The 22,111-nt window shown below is 44.1% G+C and overlaps 2 protein-coding genes across 2 annotated transcripts in view; one reads left to right on the forward strand and one right to left on the reverse strand.

Annotated features, from left to right (window-relative positions):
- LOC138666502 (zinc finger protein 721-like) overlaps positions 1-22,111 on the forward strand; it is a 513,630-nt gene that overhangs the window by 287,819 nt on the left and 203,700 nt on the right. The gene's annotated exons all lie outside the window — the stretch shown is intronic.
- The window catches only part of LOC138663615 (oocyte zinc finger protein XlCOF6-like), a 70,196-nt gene continuing 54,008 nt past the window's right edge, over positions 5,924-22,111 (reverse strand). Inside the window, exons 2-7 of the mRNA XM_069749886.1 lie at positions 16,290-16,499; positions 15,981-16,160; positions 15,775-15,898; positions 15,598-15,695; positions 15,311-15,401; positions 5,924-9,871 (exon numbers count right to left, since the gene is read on the reverse strand). Coding sequence (XP_069605987.1) covers positions 8,346-9,871; positions 15,311-15,401; positions 15,598-15,695; positions 15,775-15,898; positions 15,981-16,160; positions 16,290-16,361 — 2,091 coding nt within the window. The 5' untranslated portion in view covers positions 16,362-16,499 and the 3' untranslated portion in view covers positions 5,924-8,345. The remainder of the gene's footprint in view (positions 9,872-15,310; positions 15,402-15,597; positions 15,696-15,774; positions 15,899-15,980; positions 16,161-16,289; positions 16,500-22,111) is intronic.

Below are 22,111 nucleotides of genomic sequence, written 5' to 3' on the forward strand. Positions count from 1 at the left end.
CCATGAGCTGTTTAAGAGCCCCCTGAGCTTCCTCTAATGAATCAGCCATAGCATCCACCTTTTCTTCCAATGTAGATGTCCGTTGCGCAATATCAGCATAGCAGAGGCGAGTTCTGCCTTAAAAGTTTACTGCAGTGCTTTAATTAGCTCTGCTGTGCGTACTGTGGTGTCCCCCTGAGGGGAAAAGTCATCTGAGCTGACTGCAGTGTTTACCTGCAATGAAGGAGCGGAAGAAGCAGGAGAAGCTGTAGTGGTGGCGGCCATCTTTGAAGCGCTGCCTCCTGTGAAGAGTTCAGTAATCGGCTAGATTACCGGCTGTACAGGGCCTCCCTTTTTTGGCCTCTCACCCTGGAGCTACCTGGCATGTATAGACTTCACCTGTGCTTAAATTGTCACGATCCGAGGGCTTGAAGGGGCTATAAAGAGCCTGCTGGGGGGCGGAGCTCAGCGGCGCTTGTCTGTCGCCAAGTCCCGTGCATGCGCCTCAGACACACTCAATTTTTTAACCCTGCTGTTCTGTTAGGTCAAAAATGACCGTTTTTGAAATTCTATAATGTTATAAAAATTCAGCGTGTGATTCTGAGACTTGAGGCTCCCTGACTTTTCGTCATTAGGGGGGTACTCTCTGTGGGAATTTTTTTTTTTTTTAATTTTTGTTTACTTTATTTGGTACAATTTTTTTTACACTTGTACTGTTCGGTCAAAAATTACCGATAGGCCTTTATTCAGCTCTCCAGACAATTTTTGACAAAAATAAAGGTGCTATCACCTCATTTTGAACTATATATTGCATCTACTACTATTTATCAATGTATCTGACTACTTTTGGTCAGAAAAGATTTACACATACCAACATTTTCAAGTTGCGATACAGCTGACGGATTCGCTTCCAGTATAGCTATGCGCAATTTATTTCACTGGTTTTTATTTACCCTGCTGTTCATATAGATCTAGTTCCATTCAGTTGTCAACATTTCATATTGTAAATCATGATTTTCTGATTTTCCATGTGTTTGCTGGTTGTACAGTATTACACTGTGCAATGCTGTCCTAAGCAGAATTCACCTAAAGTGTTGTACTGTGAGCTTTTTCCTTCTGCAGGGTGGTGTCTGCTCTGATCTTATCTGTAGACAGATAACATAGCAGTGTAGAGTTTCAGTTCAGCTGGAGACAACACAGAGTGAGCAGAGGTTCAGACGTCAGAGCTCTGAAGTCCCATTTTTACAGGTATGTTACAGATAAATTATTCTTTTATTCTAAAATTATTCAATATTCTCACTGCTGTGATAAAATGGATGATAGGGGGTTAGCATTAGGGTTGTGTAGACTCAATGTCTGCTTATGAGTACATATTCTCACTGCTGTGATAGAATGGATGATAGGGGGTTAGCATTAGGGTTGTGTAGACTCAATGTCTGCTTATGAGTACATATTCTCACTGCTGTGATAGAATGAGTGCATGCCTCATTTTTGTTTGCGACGCTCCAGCACCATAATCACAGGGCATATCTCAATGTGTGACGGGACGTTATTGTGTGTATTGTTGCGAAATTGTTTTGATTTTTTTTTTCATTCATTGTTTATGGATATATTTTATTTTTTCATTCAACAGTGATGCCTTACAGCATGAGAAGAAGACACTTCACCCAAGCTGAATTGGAGGAGTTTATAAACGACTCCGATACAGACGAGGATGTTAGGTCCGGTCAAAAATGACCGGGAACAGTATAAGTGTATAAAAAACAACGTTTTTTGCCATTTTATAGAGAAAAAAGCTTTTTTTTTTTTTTTTTTGCCTTTGAAAAAAGTATATCTACATAATGTTTGATATTATTACTTATAGTTAACATTTAGATCAAGATTTTTTTTTTATCTGCAAAAATAATCAATTTTTACAAAAATCGAAAAAATACCATGTTCCCTTTTGGATATAAAAAAAATATAAAACAAGCTTTGTATTTATTTTTTTTTCTGGTATTTGAACAACCATCTTCACAAGCAATATAATAGTGCAAAAACTGTTTAAAAAAAACACTTAGATTAGCTAAAAATGATTATTTTATAAGGACAGTCAAAAATGACCGGGAACAGTACAAGTGTATGTGAAATCTAAACAGAACAGCAGGGTTAAATGAACTTTTGTTAGTGAGAAAACCCCTTTATCTGCAGCCAGGATCACCCAATGATTCACTACGCCTGCGCGGAATTCACACAGACGCAGTAAATCAGATCACCGCCATCTTTGTGCAGACAGATAGCAGCAGTCACATTAAAACTGCGCATGCGCTTCTGTACAAAGATGGCGGCTGTCAGTGATTCATTTGGCTGATCCCGGCGGTAGTGTGTTCGTGACGGTGTTCCGCTGGTGGTACCACTGCCCAATAGTATAAAATTCTGTGACACACCCATTATTATTATTATTCATTTATATAGCACCATTAATTCCATGGTGCTGTACATGAGAAAGGGGTTACAAACAGAGTTATAGATATCGTTTACAGTAAAGAAGTTTACAGTGACAGACTGGTACAGAGGGGAGAGGACCCTGTCCTTGCGGACTTACACCCATGGTGTCAATATGATCATTGCACCCCTAGAAGAAATCATTGAGAGAGATGTAATTTATAAAATAGGGTCACTTATGGGGGTTCTGCTGTTTTGGCACCTCATGGGCTCTTCCAGTGGGTCATGGCACCTGCAAACCATAACAGTAAAATCTGCCACTCCTTCCCTTCTGAGTTCTGCCATATGCCCAAACAGTGGTTTACTCCCACATTTGGGGTATCAGCATACTCAGGACAAATTGCACAACAACTTTTGGGGTCCATTTTCTCCTGTTTCCCCTGGGAAAATAAAAAATTGGGGGGGCGAAAAGTTAATTTTTGTGAAAAAAATATGATTTTTTATTTTTATTTCTCTACATTATAAACTTCTGTGAAGCACTTGGTGTCACTTGTGGGGGGTTTCACTGTGTAGGCACATCAGGGGCTCTCCAAACGCAACATGGCGTCCGATCTCAATTCCAGCCAATTCTGCATTGAAAAGTCAAACGGCGCTCCTTCCCTTCCTAGTTCTGCCATGCACCCAAACAGTGGTTTACCCCTAGATCTTGGGTATCAGCGTACTCAGGACTAATTGCACAATAACTTTTGGGGTCCAATATTTCATGTTACCCTTGTTAAAATAAAAAATGCTTTGTCTGAATTAATTTTTTTGTGAAAAAAAGTTAAATGTTCATTTTTTTTAACCCCTTTACCCCCAAGGGTGGTTTGCACGTCAATGACCAGGCCAATTTTTACAATTCTGACCACTGTCCCTTTATGAGGTTATAACTCCGAAACGCTTCAACGGATCCTGGTGATTCTGACATTGTTTTCTCGTGACATATTGTACTTCATGATAGTGGTAAAATTTCTTTGATAGTACCTGCGTTTATTTGTGAAAAAAACGGAAATTTGGCGAAAATTTTGAAAATTTCGCAATTTTCAAACTTTGAATTTTTATGCAATTAAATCACAGAGATATGTCACACAAAATACTTAATAAGTAACATTTCCCACATGTCTCCTTTACATCAGCATAATTATGGAACCAAATTTTTTTTTTGTTAGGGAGTTATAAGGGTTAAAAGTTGACCAGCAATTTCTCATTTTTACAACACCATTTTTTTTTAGGGACCACGTCTCATTTGAAGTCATTTTGAGGGGTCTATATGATAGAAAATGCCCAAGTGTGACACCATTCTAAAAACTGCACCCCTCAAGGTGCTCAAAACCACATTCAAGAAGTTTATTAACCCTTCAGGTGTTTAATAGGAATTTTTTGAATGTTTAAATAAAAATGAACATTTAACTTTTTTACACAAAAAATTTACTTCAGCTCCAATTTGTTTTATTTTACCAAGGGTAACAGGAGAAAATGGACCCCAAAAGTTGTTGTCCAATTTGTCCTGAGTACGCTGATACCCCATATGTGGCAGTAAACCACTGTTTGGGCGCATGGGAGAGCTCGGAAGGGAAGGAGCGCCATTTGACTTTTCAATGCAAAATTGACAGGAATTGAGATGGGACGCCATGTTGCGTTTGGAGAGCCACTGATGGGCCTAAACATTGAAACCCCCCACAAGTGACACCATTTTGGAAAGTAGACCCCCTAAGGAACTTATCTGGATGTGTGGTGAGCACTTTGACCCACCAAGTGCTTCACAGAAGTTTATAATGCAGAACCGTAAAAATAAAAAATCATATTTTTTCACAAAAATTATATTTTTGCCCCCAATTTTTTATTTTTCCAAGGGTAAGAGAAGAAATTGGACCTCAAAAGTTGTTGTCCAATTTGTCCTGAGTACGCTGATACCCCATATGTGGCAGTAAACCACTGTTTGGGCGCATGGGAGAGCTCGGAAGGGAAGGAGCGCCGTTTGACTTTTCAATGCAAAATTGACAGGAATTGAGATGGGACGCCATGTTGCGTTTGGAGAGCCACTGATGTGCCTAAACATTGAAACCCCCCACAAGTGACACCATTTTGGAAAGTAGACCCCCTAAGGAACTTATCTGGATGTGTGCTGAGCACTTTGACCCACCAAGGGCTTCACAGAAGTTTATAATGCAGAGCCATAAAAATAAAACAAAATTTTTTTCCCACAAAAATTATTTTTTAGCCCCCAGTTTTGTATTTTCCCTAGGGTAACAGGAGAAATTGGACCCCAAAAGTTGTTGTCCAATTTGTCCTGAGTACGCTGATACCCCATATGTGAGGGGGAACCACCGTTTGGGCGCATGGGAGGGCTCGGAAGGGAAGGAGTGCCATTTGGAATGCAGACTTAGATGGAATGGTCTGCAGGCGTCACATTGCATTTGCAGAGCCCCTAATGTACCAAAACAGTAGAAACCCCCCACAAGTGACACCATTTTGGAAAGTAGACCCCCTAAGGATCTCATCTTGATGTGTTGTGAGAGCTTTGAACCCCCAAGTATTTCACTACAGTTTATAACGCAGAGCCGTGCAAATAAAAAATATTTTTTTTTCCACAAAAATTATATTTTAGCCCCCAGTTTTGTATTTTTCCAAGGTTAGCAGGAGAAATTGGACCCTAAATGTTGTTGTCCAATTTGTCCTGAGTACGCTGATACCTGATATGTGGGGGGGAACCACCGTTTGGGCGCATGGGAGGGCTCGGAAGGGAAGGAGCATCATTTGGAATGCAGACTTAGATGGATTGGTCTGCAGGCGTCACATTGCGTTTGCAGAGCCCCTAATGTACCTAAACAGTAGAAACCCCCCACAAGTGACCCCATATTGGAAACTAGACCCCTCAATGAACTTATCTAGATGTGTTGTGAGAACTTTGAACCCCCAAGTGTTTCACTACAGTTTATAACGCAGAGCCGTGAAAATAAAAAATCTTTTTGTTTTCCCACAAAAATTATTTTTAGCCCCCAGTTTTGTATTTTCCCAAGGGTAACAGGAGAAATTGGTCGACAAAAGTTGTTGTCCAATTTGTCCTGAGTACGCTGATACCCCATATGTGAGGGTAAACCCCTGTTTGGGCACACGGGAGAGCTCGGAAGGGAAGGAGCACTGTTTTACTTTTTCAACGCAGAATTGGCTGGAATTGAGATCGGACGCTATGTCGTGTTTGGAGAGCCCCTGATGTGCCGAAACAGTGGAAACCCCCCAATTATAACTGAAACCCTAATCTAAACACACCCCTAACCCTAATTCCAACGGTAACCCTAACCACACCTCTAACACTGACACACCCCTAACCCTAATCCCAACCCTATTCCCAACTGTAAATGTAATCTAAACCCTAACCCTAACTTTAGCCCCAACCCTAACTGTAGCCCCAACCCTAACCCTAGCCCTAACCCTAATCCTAGCCCTAGCCCTAACCCTAGCCCTAACCCTAACCCTAACCCTAGCCCTAACGGGAAAATGGAAATAAATACATTTTTTTTTATTTTTCCCTAACTAAGGGGGTGATGAAGGGGGGTTTGATTTACTTATATAGCGAGTTTTTTAGCGGATTTTTATGATTGGCAGCCGTCACACACTGAAAGACGCTTTTTATTGCAAAAAATATTTTTTGCAATACCACATTTTGAGAGCTATAATTTTTCCATATTTTGGTCCACAGAGTCATGTGAGGTCTTGTTTTTTGCGGGACGAGTTGACGTTTTTACTGAAAACATTTTCGGGCACGTGACATTTTTTGATCGCTTTTTATTCCGATTTTTGTGAGGAAGAATGACCAAAAACCAGCTATTCATGAATTTCTATTGGGGGAGGCGTTTATACCGTTCCGCGTTTGGTAAAATTGATAAATCAGTTTTATTCTTCGGGTCAGTACGATTACAGCGATACCTCATTTATATCATTTTTTTATGGTTTGGCGCTTTTATACGATAAAAACTATTTTACAGAAAAAATAATTATTTTTGCATCGCTTTATTCTCAGGACTATAACTTTTTTATTTTTTTGCTGATGATGCTGTATGGCGGCTCGTTTTTTGCGGGACAATATGACGCTTTCAGCGGTACCATGGTTGTTTATATCTTTACTTTTGATCGCGTGTTATTCCACTTTTTGTTCGGCGGTATGATAATAAAGCGTTGTTTTTTGCCTCGTTTTTTTTTTTTTTTCTTACGGTGTTTACTGAAGGGGTTAACTAGTGGGACAGTTTTATAGGTCGGGTCGTTACGGACGCGGCGATACTAAATATGTGTACTTTTATTGGGTTTTTTTTTTTTTTTTAGATGAAGAAATGTATTTATGGGAATAATATTTTTTTTTTTTTCATTATTTTGGAATATTTTTTTTTTTTTTTTTTTTTTTTACACATTTAGAAATTTTTTTTTTAACTTTTTTACTTTGTCCCAGGGGGGGACATCACAGATCAGTGATCTGACAGTTTGCACAGCACTCTGTCAGATCACTGATCTGACATGCAGCGCTGCAGCCTTCACAGTGCCTGCTCTGAGCAGGCTCTGTGAAGCCACCTCCCTCCCTGCAGGACCCGGATCCGCGGCCATCTTGGATCCGGGGCTGGAGGGAGCAGGGAGGGAGGTGAGACCCTCGCAGCAACGCGATCACATCGCGTTGCTGCGGGGGGCTCAGGGAAGCCCGCAGGGAGCCCCCTCCCTGCACGGTGCTTCCCTGCACCGCCGGCACATCGCGATCATGTTTGATCGCGGTGTGCCAGGGGTTAATGTGCCGGGGGCGGTCCGTGACCGCTCCTGGCACATAGTGCCGGATGTCAGCTGCGATAAGCAGCTGACACCCGGCCGCGATCGGCCGCGCTTTCCCCGTGAGCGCGGCCGATCAGCTATGACGTACTATCCCGTCCAGGGTCAGATAAGCCCAGGGCACCTCGACGGGATAGTACGTCTAAGGTCACAGAGGGGTTAAACATTCCAAAAATTCCTGTGAAGCACCTGAAGGGTTAATAAAAAGCTTGAATGTGGTTTTAAGCACTTTGAGGGGTACAGTTTTAGAATGGTGTCACTTTTGGGTATTTTCTATGATATAGACCCCTTAGGGTATGTGCACACGTTGCGGATTCTCTGCTAATCTGCAGCATTTTTTGAGGTGCAGAAACGCTGCAGATCTGCAATTGATTTACAGTACAATGTAAATCAATGAGAAAAAAAAATGTGCACACTTTGAGGAAAATCCGCTGCGGAAACGCTGCGGTTTAAAAGAAGTAGCATGTCACTTCTTTTTTGTGAATCTGCAGTGTTTTCGTACCCATTCCATTATAGAAAACCACAGGGGTAAAAACCGCAGCAAATCCGCAAGAAAGCCGCAGCAAAAACGCACAAAAAACGCTGCGGAACCGCAGGTGTATTTTCTGCCAGGAGAGGCAGAATCCGCACCAGAAATTCCTAAGCCTATTCCGCAACGTGTGCACATAGTCTTAAAGTGACTTCAAATGTGAGGTGGTCTCTAAATAAAACATGGTATTGTAAAAATGTGAAATCGCTGTTTAACTTTTAACCCTTATAACTTCCTAACAAAAAAAAATTATTCCAAAACTGTGCTGATGTAAAGTAGACGTGAGAAATGTTACTTATTAAGTATTTTGTGTCACATATCTGTGTGATTTAAGGGCATGAAAATTAAAAGTTGGAGAATTGCAAAATTTTCACAAATATTTGCAAGTCATATCAAAGAAATTTTACCACTACAATGAAGTACAATATGTCACGAAAAAAACAATGTCAGAATCACTGGGATCCATTGAAGCGTTCCAGACTTATTACCTCATAAAGGGACAGTGGTCAGAATTATAAAAATTGGCCCGGTCATTAATGTGCAAACCACCCTCGGGGTAAAGGGGTTAAGAACATGAAAAAGGCTTTTCCCCTGTGTGACTGCTCTGGTGACTAAGAAGAGATGATTTCTTCACAAAATATTTTCCACATTCTGAACAGGAAAAAGGCTTCTCCCCTGTATGGATTCTCTGGTGCCGAACAAAATCTGATTTCTCGTTAAAACATTTCCCACATTCTGAACATGAGAATGGCTTCTTCCCTGTGTGGGTTCTCTGGTGTCTATCAAGATGCGCTTTTCGGTTAAAACATTTCCCACATTCTGAACATGAAAAAGGCTTCTCCTCTGTGTGGGTTCTCAGGTGGCCATCAAGGTAAGTTTTCCGGTGAAAACATTTCCCACATTCTGAACATGAAAAAGGCTTCTCCCCTGTGTGGGTTCTCTTGTGGCTATCAAGAAGCGCTTTCTGGTTATAACATTTCTTACATTCTGAACATGAAAAAGGCTTCTCCCCTGTGTGGGTTCTCTTGTGGCTATCAAGAAGCGCTTTCTGGTTATAACATTTCTTACATTCTGAACATGAAAAAGGCTTCTCCCCTGTGTGGGTTCTCTTGTGGCTATCAAGATGCGCTTTCCGGTTATAAGATTTCTTACATTCTGAACATGAAAAAGGCTTCTCCCCGGTGTGGGTTCTCTGATGACTTTCAAGATGCGCTTTCTGGCTAAAACATTTCAGACATTCTGAACATGAAAAACGTTTCTCCCCTGTGTGAGTTCTCTGATGGCTATCAAGATACACTTTCCGGTTAAAACATTTTCCACATTCTAGACAGGAAAAAGGCTTTTCCCCTGTGTGAGCAATTTGGTGTAGAACAAGACTATATTTCTGTGTAAAATATTTCCCACATTCTGAACAGAAAAAAGGTTTCTCCCCTGTGTGACTGCTCTGGTGCCTAAGAAGAGAGGATTTCTTCGCAAAATATTTTCCACATTCAGAACATGAAAATGGCTTCTCCCCTTTGTGAGTTCTTTGATGTGTAACAAGATTTGCTTTATTTACAAAACATTTCCCACATTCTGAACATGAAAAAGGCTTCTCCCCTGTGTGGGTTCTCTGGTGGCTATCAAGGTGCTCTTTCCCGCTAAAACATTTCAGACATGCTGAACATGAGAAAAGCTTCTTCCCTGTGTGAATTCTCTGGTGTGTAACAAGATTTGATTTATGTTTAAAACATTTTCTACAAATGGAACAAGAAAATCTATTCTCTGCCCTGTGAATTTTTTGAGGTTTAAGAAAACACTTTTTGAGGGGAAAACTATTTCCATGTTCTGAATGTGAAAATGAATTATTTGCTTTAGGACCAGTTATTTTTTCAATACGTATTTTGTGAGTTTGATTTTCCTTAGCAGTGGGTAGTGAATCAGAAGACGAGACCTGTTTCAATTGATCAGATGACAGATCTTTGTTGTGAAGGCATGATAGTAAATCTGTAGTAATGGCATTCTCTTCAATAGAATCCTGTGTTATCTCAAAATCATCTGATTTAAAAATTGAAGATGTCAGTTGTCTCTCTGATCTCCAGGTACAGTCATCTGCCAAGAATAAAACCAATTATTATTTTTGAATAACATATCATTGAATCTATTTAACCTGTCCGTAAAAATGGCAGGTTATGCAAAAAATTGAATTGACAAGACAATGGCAGTTCACAGTCTAAAGAACTCATAGCATGAACCAGTAGAGCGTGGTGATCAACTGTTTATTCATTCTGCCTCACAAATACGGAATAAAATGCCCCCAAACAATATTACAGCATTTTTTGGACTATAAGACAAATCGGACCATAAGATGCACCGCAAATTTTCAGTAGGAAAATGGAAAAAAATGAATGCGTCAAATGGGGGGTCCATCTTACTGTCCTGAAATCACCTTACCCGGGGGAGATTGGCAGCACTGTTGGCAGCAGGAGTCAGGTGATTTTTCCAGTAGTCTGATGCTGCAGGGCAATGATCTCACTCCCAAGCCAGCCGGGTGTGGCAGGTTCGACGGAGCTCAGTGGTATGGGAGGCTCCGGTGACATTTTATGAAAGCCCGGAGCCCTGCACTTCTATTACCTCAATGCTGTGGCCTCCAGGAAAATGGCTGCCAGAGGTGGCGCATGTGCAGATTGAGATCTTGGCAAAATGTCGCCGGAGCCCTCTGCACCACCAAACCTGCCGCACCAGGCTGGGATGGGAGCGAGATCCATAACCCCATCCATCTGCTGTCCCAAAGTCAAATCTTCCCCTTGCTTCTGAGCCTTGCAGTGTGCCCAAACCATATTTATCATCCATGTATCTGGCATTACTATAGTAAGAAGAACCCACTTAATTTATGGTGTGTGTGTCTACTGGAGCACAATCTGGGCACTATGTGTGGGGAATAAAATAGCATATGTGCAATTTTAACTCTCCAACTTCCACTGCATCCTAATTTTCGGAAAGTGCCTGTGGAGTCAAAATAGTCACTACTCCTATAGATTAATTCACTGAGGGTTTTATTTTCTAAAATGGAGCCACTTTATGGGAATTTCTACTGCTCTGATTTTCTTCCATTTTGTCATAATAGAGCTTCTGAAAATGGTATGTAACATCTTCTCTGGGATCTGCTCCTGCAACATCTGCTTCTGTCACTAGACGCGGCGTCAAAGATATACATCCGGGAGGGTCACGTAGATCCACCCGCTGTTATCACTTCATTATGGGAATGCAACTCTGCAGACTCCAATTGTCAGGAAAGTATGAAATTGACCAATGATTGATGGACGAGACCGCAGCCGCTTCCACTACTAGGCCGATTATTAGGTATCTAACAGGCAGCATGTGGTATATACACCCCCGATTCCAAAGCATGAATTATATGTATATAACCCCATACGGTCACTTCTAACTTCACTATAACACAGAAACTACTCATTGCCACCACCAATCATTTATACAGGCTGATTGGACACCCACTGCAATGGAGTACGGCTTCAGAGTGCGGTTTACAGAGCAAAAGCAACAGCGCTATAAAATGTTATCTTTAATCCAGAAAGATAGGCAGTGTAAAAAATATACAAAATGGCAACAAAGCAATAAGATATATAAAAGTACATAAAATAAAAGAGAAAACAGAAGAAAATTACTAAACTTAGTCACTGAAATGGCTCAGAGCTTTGCGAAGGGAAGCACTTTGATTGCTAATTGGACAGAATTTGCACAGCGAACTGACAATAACCTAGACCAAGGATCTGCTTCTTTATTAGCTCTTAAGTTACGCCCAAACACTTCACCTTGATTACCTCATCTGGGAATGTTGTCAGCTCTTCAGGATTTTAGAATATCCCCAACTTATAAGATATCTTAGCCTATAAAGATCACAGGCACTAGATATTGACAACATATTTTTATCATGATTTTACATGTACATAGATACCAAATATGACATAGGTCACACCATCTATCAGACCGATATTCAACTGGAGGGATTCTAATGCCACCCGGCGATGTGAATTAATGCATCACATCATTCTCTTCATTATGAAAATCTATATCCCATATATATCGGATTGATACCAACCCCAGTACTCATATCTGAACTCCGGAGCTGAGCTGGCTACTATCTGTGCTGTGTGAATAGAAGTGCTGAGCCTGGGAGAGCACAATTCTCAAGTAAACACCTCTGCTTTTGGCATCTATTTTCCCCTTAAAGACATTTCCTGTTTAATTACCTGCACACTACAGGGGTCCTCTGCTTCAAAATAAATGAAAGCATTTTCTCTCACTTTCCCATATGTTTCATTGTGAGGACTTACTACAAAATAAGTTCAAATTGTCAGATCTTCCTATGTCTTAATTAGTATTGCTTACTTCCTAGCTACAGTGCCTTGCAAAACTTTTCAGTTTATGAATTTCCAAAAAAATGTAAAATAACCGATACATTTTGTTCAACTTCACAATTGTGTTCCACTTGTTGTTGATTCTTCACAAAAAAAATACATTTTGTATCTTTATGTTTGAAGCATGATATTTGAGAAAAGGTTGAAAAGTTCCAGGGGGCCAAATACTTTTGCATGGCACTGTATATGTAATTCTCCCTCTTCACCACATGTTAATTTGTGAGGGGAGTGGGGAATCTCACTGGAGATATATTATAGGTTTTAATTTTTCTATGATACGTAGCTTTATTCATTTTGCAATTGGCACTGGTAATAGAGGAGACATTGGAAACAGAGTTTCTGTCCAGCCATAAAGATTAGGGTGCTTGGGACCAGTAGCACCATCCAGTCTGGCAGTGTGAGTGTGTGTGCTGCCCAGCTGAAGTAATGTGCTCCCTGCTTCAGCCATTTGTAAAGTACCGCACCCTGCTAAAGTTTTAAGCATACTGTCGTAAGCTGACAGATACAGCATTATTGTCCTCTTGTTCTGTCCTCTGTGCTCAGCTCCCGACTTGTGTATTTGTTTCCTGTTGTGACCCCGGCCCATTTACTGACTGATCTTGGATACTCTGATTTTGTATTTTCTCTGCTCTCCTGGCCTGACCTGGCTACCTGAGAATTCTTACTGCCATCTCCCACTACCAAATATAATGTAACACTGTGGCTCTAGCCTAGGGGACTCTGGAAAATGGAGTAGACAGCACCAAGCCAGTTTGTGGTGGCCATCTTTTGGGTTGCCAGATGACTATGAATAGTGTTCCCAATACAATGTGCCTGCAAACTATTCCAGCAAGATCTGCATTCAAATAGCTAAATGGCTCTCCTTCCTTTCTTAACCCTGTCATGTGCCCAGACAGTAATACAATGTTTCTCGAAGGGGAGAAAGCTGGACCGCGAAACGCGTGTCAGGGGTGTCAGGGAGTTCGTGGGACTCACCCCATATCATGGGTAAGTTTTTTGACTGGTTGCTGCACGTTGAGACCGGCGATGCTTATACTTATGCTACTATGCTATTGTGCAATAGGTTACTGACAGGCTGTGTCTTGGACACTTTGTGCAGTGATAAGAAATTTAGGCTGTTACCATGAGGGATCTTACTTCTTTTCCCACTTATTCCCCGGTATACCACTAGTTTGTTCCTTGTCCTGTCCTGTATTTATTATACTATGTACTTTGACATATTTGTATGTAACATTTGTTAAATAAATGAAGTGTTTTAGAATGATTTGTGAGACTTTGTGTTTACTCCAATGTGTTTGCAAGTATCATACAGAGTGAACCTGTAAAACCATATTCTCAACAATAATGTATGTTAAAGGGGAGAGCTCAAACACTAAACTGGAGTTGCACTCATTTATGGTGGACCATTGGAGTTGCAATTAGTGCTGGCCAGAAGAGTAGAGAAAGTATTAGTGCTCCTCATTTCAGGAAGGACTGTGCAGTAAACTGAATTTCTTATGATAGAAAACATAATGTAATTTATGATGTGGAGTGAACCCAAGAAACCAGGGCTCGAGCCATGCCAACGCGTACTGCAGGCGTGAATAAATGTATATTACAGCCATCAGCCACGCACAGCTTAGAGATATATCATGGCACAGGTATAATGGTTTTTATGTAGTTTATCACAATCCTGTTTGAAGTTAGTTGGTTTTAAAAGAAATTGAAAATTCAGTATAAAGGGAAATTCTGTTGTTATTGTACAGAAATTCAATCTTGTTTCTCACTGCACATTAAATCATAAAAGCGAAGTTTGGGCAGAAAGACTGGACCTGATCTTTTATGGATCTTATGAGCACATTTAGCAGCACAGAAGGAAGAGATGGAAGAAACATCCTGTTATAATCCTAGGTGGCGCACGTGGTTTGTGGACCCACAGTGCCACAGTCCGGAGCTATCCTGGTGGGGCCTGACTAAGCAGCTACCTTGGTATTTGCTGGAGCCTCCAGTGGTGAGGTCAGACTTGTGGGGCAGGTAGCTGCCAGGTACCACTGTAGGGCGACATCGGGCCATAGCTGCTGACCCCAAAGAGCAGAGACGCTACTCCTGCTTCTTGGATAGAGCCAGGATGGCCACTTGGGACAAGTTCAGATAGGACAGCCTCTTGGGGAAAGATTAGACAGAACAGTCTCTCAGGACAAGTTCACACAGGACAGCCACGGGGACAAGTTCACAGTTCTGACCTGAGTATTCAACCCCCAGGGTGTCAAACAGGTACCACAAATGTGAATACGGGGTACAGACACTGCCGAATCAGTCACAGAAATACACGGGCAACTATTGCAGACTCACGGGTACACGGGATACGGGACACTATCAGACTAGGGAAGGGGAACTGGCAACATACAGTTACCACCAACCACCTATAAGGGGAGGGTGCCTTTAATACAAGATATTTCCCAGAAATAGGCTGGGAAACACCTTGCAGATGCAAGCACACTTTAGTGAATGCTTCCAAGCACCTGCTGGGAGCATTTAACATGTGTGTACTGTCCCTTCAAGAACAGGGGAGAGCGCGCACCCGTGCCCTAAGCACTCCGCCGAAACACAGTGCGGTGTGCACAAAAGAAGTAGGAGGGACTGGAGCATGCCTAGAATCGCCGGGCCGGGGTGGCGAGTAAGCTGGGGTCCCCGAATGGTAACAGAAGGAGACACCATGCAGGGGAGCCAAGCATAGTGCTACACATCTAATAAAATATCAAGGTTCTAGAAACCAACAGCATCAGTACCCTCCACTTTCTCTTACAGGCCCATCACAATATTTTTCTTCAAGTGATTTCCTAACTTGTCAGCACATTCTGCGTACATTGTCATTTTACTTTGTAGTTTACAGATCTGGGCAGGTAACTGTCAGCGTCTCCTAATTTCAGGGGGTAGGAGAATTTTCCAGGTTGTAAGTCAAATAGAAAAGGGCTTTCAATGCCCAATGTAATTTGAATAGTTTTGGGTGGAGGAGAATGTTGTAGTGTAGAAGAAAATGGTGATACAGTCGGACTACATGACCGATAAAGCAGCCACAGAAGGTGACTGAGAAGAATCTGTGACTTCTCTGTATTTAGTGGTTACTACTCACCTGGGTAGTTATCTGTAGGAATCTCCTCTTTATACCGCTCACCACCCCTCACATATGTCCCTGCAGAATTAATATGGGTCAGATCTTCACCCTGAAACAAATATTGCAAAAGTCAGACAGATAGAGAAGTCACATCTATGATCAGCTCTAATCCTGTCATCTCCACCGTTCTCATTACACAAGTATAAAACATATAATACTGGTGGATAAAACAAGACTGAGCACAAGACCTTCACAGCCATCTACACATCATATGGGAGATCTCATGACACCTTCTCTCCATCTACCTGATGATCCTGAGGAACATTGGGATCTTCTTGTTTACAGTCCTGTGGAAGAAGAGGACGGGGACATCCCTCTGGTGTTGTCCTCTTATTAGATAGATCTGGAGGAAACACATACAGGGACTGAATTCATTCTTTACAGATAATTATAGGCCGTGTGTATTTAGTCCTGTCTATTACCTGGTGATGTGAGGGGATGGGGAACCTCCATCATGACGTCCTTGTACACATCTCTGTGTCCTTTTAAATACTCCCACTCCTCCATGGAGAAATAGACAGCGACATCTTGACACCTTATAGGAACCTGACACATACAATGATACTGTCATCACCCAATCCCTTTATAGCGTTACTGTATAATGTCCCAACATTCCCAGCAGTGTCACCTCTCCAGTCAGCAGCTCAATCATCTTGTAGGTGAGTTCTAGGATCTTCTGGTCGTTGATGTCCTCATGTATCAGGGGGTGAGGTGGAGGCCCTGTGATTAAGCTCAGGAGTCCTCCCCATCCCTCAGACTCAGGGTCCTGACAGCGCTCACTAGAGTTCTTCTTCACTACTGTGTAATCCTGGTTTTGGAGAGACACATTATTAAATCTCGCTACAGACATTTCCAGAGTCCTCACCTCTCCAGTTCTGTCCATCTGTTATTCCCATAGATATGAATGATGTAATGCGACGTCATCAGAATCTCTCACCTCTCCAGTGAGCCGGAAGAGGATCTCTAGGGTGAGGTGTATTATCCTCTCCACCATCTTGTCTCTGTCCATATCTATCTTTGATGGGCGATTCAGAAAAATTGTCTTATATGGAAGATCTTCACTGTTAAGATCTGATATTGTGGAGATTTGAATGAGAAGAAGATGAGCCGATGTAACTTCATAAATATCCTGAGGATCATACAATTACTGGAGATAATAAGGGAAACATTTGAGATTTATTATTATAGATTTCTTCTTTACATCTACCAATAAAACCTACCATATATACTCGAATATAAGCTGAACCGAGTATAAGCCGAGACCCCTAATTTTGCCACAAAAAAACGTATTGACTCGAATATAAGCCTAGGGTGGGAAATGCAGCAGCTACTGGTAGATTTCAAAACTAAAAATAGATACCAATAAAAGTAAAATTAATTGAGACATCAGTAGGTTAAATGTTTTAGAATATCCATATTGAATCAGGAGCCCCATATCATGCTCCATACATTTCATGATGGGCCCCATAAGATGCTCCATACAAAATACGCCCCATATAATGCCTCATAAAGTTCATGATAGGCCCCATAAGATGCTTCATACAAAAAATATGCCCCATATAATGCTGCACAAAGGTTAATAATGGCCCCATAAGATGCTCCCTATTAAAATATACCCCAAATAATGCTGCATAAAAGGTTAATGATGATCCTATAAGATGCTCCATAAAAGTTGATGGCCCCATAAGATGCTCCATAAAATAATATGCCTCATATGCTGCTCCGAAAAGGTTGATGGCCCCATAAGATGCTCCATAGAATAATATGCCCCATATAATGCTGCACAAAGGTTAATAATTGCCTTATAAGATGCTCCATAGAATAATATGCTCCATATGCTGCTCCATAAAGGTTGATGGCCCTATAAGATGCTCCATAGAATAATATGCCCCATATGCTGCTCCATAAAGGTTGATGGCCCCATAAGATGCTCCATAGAATAATGTGCCCCATATGCTGCTGCGATAAAAAAAATGACATATTCACCTGACCTGGCACGCTATGGGGACCAGGTGCCGGAGTCGCCGCTGGCTCAGGCACCCAGCACTTGCGATATTCACCTGTCCCCGTTCCACTGCAATGTGCCGCTGTGTTTTCCGGGTCTCTGCAGTGACTGCTCAGGCAGAGAGCGCGCACTAAAACCGTCATCGTATCCTCTGACCTGAACATCACAGCCAGAGGACGCGGAAGACACAGCCCGGTGGTGGAATGAGGACAGGTGAATATCACATGACTCACCCTCTCCCGTTATACTCACCCTTCTGGCGCAGTCTCTGCACTTCCCTGCAGAGGCATATCTGGGGGGGCAGCTGAGGCATGTGCCACGGGAGCAGCTGGCAGGGGGGTGCAGTCGGGCGGCCTAATGCGGTGGTCCGCAGTGTTTCCCCCGGAATGAGTCGGGTGTTTTCTGTGACGACTGTCAAGCTGACAGCCGTCACAGAGAAGCTGCAGCGCAGCGGCTCCCAAGGACATGGGCAGACATATCGCATGTGCAGCTTCCTGCCCGCGCTTCCTCTCTCTCACACAGACAGCGGCGCCGTTGGATGACGTCATCATTCAGCAGCCGGCTGTGCCAGAGAGAAAGCTGTGTGTGTGTGTGTGTTGTGTATGTGTGTGCGTGCATGCGTAGTACTGCGGGGGAATGTGAAGAGAGGTAAATGCTGTTGGGTGTGCAGGGGGAGGAGAGGGCAATGATGGGGCTGATGGGGACAAGGCAATGATGGGGTGATGGAGAGGGCAATGATGGGGATGGTGGGGGAGGAGGAAATGATGTAAGTGGTGGAATGGGCAATGATGGGGTGGTGGGGGAGGAGGAAATGATGTAAGTGGTGGAATGGGCAATGATGGGGGTGGGAGATGGCAATGATGGAGTGGTGGAATGGGCAATGATCGTGGTGGGGGGAGAATGCAATGATGGTGGTGGGGAGGAAGAAATGATGGAGGTGATGGAAAGGGCAAGAAATGGGAGGTGGGGGAAATGATGGAGGTAGTGGAATAGGCAAGGATGGTGGTGGTGGAAAAAGGACAATGACGGTGGTGGTGGAAAGGGCAATGATGGGGATGTGGGGGAGGAGGAAATTATGGTGGTGGTGGAAAGGGTAATGATGGGGATGTGGGGGAGGAGGAAATGATGGATGTGGTGGAAAGGGCAATGATGGGGCTGGTGGGGGAGGAGGAAATGATGGAGGTGGGGGAGAAGGCAATGAAGGTGGTAGAGGAAAAGACAATGATGGGAAAGGTGGGGAAGGAGGCAATGATGGGGTGGTGGAGGAGAAGGCTGTGATGGAGGTGGTGGAAAGGGCAATGATGGGGGTGATGGAGAGGGCAGTTATGGGGTGGTCGGGAGAATGCAATGATGGTGGTGGTGGAAAGGGCAATAATGGGGGTGGTGGGGGAGGAGGAATGGGCAATGATGAGAGTGGTGGGGGAAAAGACAATGATGGGGTGGTGGGGGAGAAGGCAACTATGGAGGTGGTGAAGAGGGCAATGATGGGGTGGGGTAGAGGAAAATAATGGGATGCAGGGGGAGGAGGGCAATGAGGGGTGTTGGTGATTGGGATGGGAGGAAGGGGGACTTATAATGGACTTAGGAACAGGGGGAGGTGGAGGAAGATATTGTTATCGCTTATTATGTCTAAGACAGTTCCTTAGTAGAGCTATGCTCCTATTTATTAGGGCACTCTTCACATTTAGATAAAACTGGTGGCCTGGAGAGGAAGTTAGGTAGATGCTGTCTGAGCTTTGCTCAGGTAGTTGGTCTCTGACAGGGGTGGGAGCCTGTCAGAGGCCTAGACGGAAGGTCACGGAGCTGCGCCTGCCCCACGTGCGGCAGTTCCTAAGAAAGGACACAAACAGCAAACTGTATTGTAGAGAGGGTGAGAAACGAAGTCATAGCAAAGGGTGGATACCAGAAGGAGTTCTGCCCTGCACAGGCTGCCTCCTTCTGAGGCGCAGGATCCGGTAGCCGGAACACCGAGGGAGCAACAGTCCTTTATGCCTTGCTCCAGAGACAAGCAGGACAGCTAATTTCACGTTACTGATCCGCCCCATACCCAGGAGGCAAGGTGGCACTCACGAGAGGCCCGAGCATGATAGAGTCCCTGTAAAAAGCCTCAAGCCACCGGTCATACGGGTTGTCCTATCCATCTGGGGGACAGAGAGAGAGACATAACATCTAGAACATCTACAACATCTGTGAGAACCTTATGAGAGGCTCAGTAATAAGGTACTACAACACCCAGGCACTAGAGGAAGGCTACTGATTTCCACCTGGATAAGGGGACTCTGGATTTGTCTTCAAACCAGCCGGACTCTGCCTGCCCTGTGATCTGTGCTCTGGACTGTGGATGCTGAAGCCTTCAGTAAAAAGGTAAAGAGACTGCAACCTTGTGTCCACGTTCTTCACTGCGCCTCTCACCATCCACCATCTACACACTGGGAAGCCCTGGGGTTACACTTCACCTGTGGGAAGGTATACCATCTAGCTGCCATAACATCACCCCAGCGGACCCCTTTAAGCAACGTCGGTCACCCTGACTGAATACCACAGGTGGTGTCATGAACATATCCCTTTTAAGACCTTTCCCCCCTTTTTCACGGACGGCCCTAGGGCAAAGGACCGGGTCATCCACCGTGACATTCCCTTGTGAACCGAAGGACCCGGTACCGAGTATCCCTAGCCCTTGGGGCGCTCCAATCTTTTGGCTTCACGAATAGGATCTACTTAAGCCTGAAAATCAGGTCATGTGCGCCTAAGAACTGTGCCAGAATTGTGCTGGAACTGTGATTTATTGAAAGGACTGTGTATTGAAAAAGGCCGCCAAAATTCCCGCCAAAACCGCCGCCACGAGGAGCGCAGGAGAAGAAGGGTGTGCCATCATGGGCGTGAACTGTCTGAGAGCGTGAAAAATAATGGCCGCCCAGTCCAAATATCTTTGTACCTTGAGGACGTGTCTGTCAGCAGCTGAGATCTGCCTCCTGATCCTCAATGGCGGGTGGAGACAAAGAAAAAGAAACCGCCCCCGCAGAAGAGAGCGGGAAAAGGGCGAGGAAGGAGCAAGCCACGTGGGTGACGCCAAGGCCAGCCGTCCGGAACCAGACCGTGGGGTAGAGGCCGTGGACTCCCCCAGCCACCTGGAGAGACACCGCAGCCAGGCATCACCCGTTGGCCCTGACTTCCTGCAAGCCGGCGTGGAGGAGTTAATAGACCAGCTCCTTCAGATGCGGCTGAGCACCAAGGCCATATGCCGGACGGCGCCTGCGGAGGATCCACCAGCACCACCTCCAGCACCGCTCTGTGCATCGCTTCCAGAGCCGCTGCCAGCACCGCTGCAGACGCCGCCACCAGTGGAACCGACCAGCACTGAAGACACCGCTGTGGCAGGTAAGGATGCCGACCCTGCCCCGGTGACCAAGGGACTGCTGATAGGCCCTGTAGCAGCGCCACCTCCCCGCGGTACCAGCCGGCTCCAACATCTTGAGCCTTGGGACCAGGCCACGAGAATGGTGCGGTTTATGAAGGCCCCAATTGCGCCCACCAACCTGCCGGGCGGGTTATATGCAGAGCGAACTGTGTACCGATGGGTTAACCCAGGCCCTGACCTTATCGGGTTCCCCGGGACCACTAAACAAAAAGGAGAGACTGTGGAGGTCTTAAGTTTGGAGAACTACAAGGCCCAGTTTGCCCGTAAGTGGGAAGAGAAGGAGGCATATAACACAGCCCACGTAGTATATAGCACAGCCACATAGTATATAGCACAGCCACATAGTATATAACACAGCCACATAGTATATAACACAGCCACGTAATATATAGCACAGCCCACGCAGTATATAACACAGCCTACGTAGTATGTAACACTGGCCGCGTAGTATAAAACACTGGCCACGTAGTATATAACACTGCCCACGTAGTGTATGACACTGCCCATGTAGTATATAACACAGCCCACGTAGTATATAAGACAGCCTATGCAGTATATAACACAGACCACGCAGTATATAACACTGCCCACGCAGTATATAACACAGGCCATGCAGTATATAACACAGGCCACGCAGTATATAACACTGCCCAGGTAGTATATAGCAGCTTCGCAGTATATAACACAGGCCAAGTTCTATATAGCAGTGTGGGCACCATATTCCAGTTAAAAAAAGAATGAAAATAAAAAAGTTATATACTCACTCTCCGGCATCCAGCGAAGCTGTCCGGATGCGCGCGATGCGGCCGCCAGCTTCCGTTCCCAGCGATGCATTGCGAAATTACCCAGATGACTTAGCGGTCTCGCGAGACCGCTAAGTCATCTGGGTAATTTAGCAATGCATCGCTGGGAAAGGAAGCTGGCGATAGCCACACACGCATCGGTGGACAGCGGAAGGTGAGAATAGCACGATCTTTTTATTATTTTTAACATTAGATCTTTTTACTATTGATGCTGCATAGGCAGCATCAATAGTAAAAAGTTGGTCACACAGGGTTAATAGCAGCATTAACTGAGTGCATTACACCGCGGCATAATGCGGTCCGTTAACGCTGCCATTAACCCTGTGTGAGCGCTGACTCGAGGGGAGTATGGAGCGGGCACTGACTGGATGGAAGTAGGGAGGGGCGAATTCGCGGCTGGACTGTGCCCGTCTCTGATTGGTCGCGGTCTGCTGGCCGCGACCAATCAGCGGCGCGGGATTTCCGTTACAGACAGACAAACAGACGGAAGTACCCCTTAGACAATTATATATATAGATATATTGTAGCAATAT

This window comes from Ranitomeya imitator, chromosome 2, assembly GCF_032444005.1.
Source record: "Ranitomeya imitator isolate aRanImi1 chromosome 2, aRanImi1.pri, whole genome shotgun sequence".
In the NCBI taxonomy this organism is placed as follows: domain Eukaryota; kingdom Metazoa; phylum Chordata; class Amphibia; order Anura; family Dendrobatidae; genus Ranitomeya; species Ranitomeya imitator.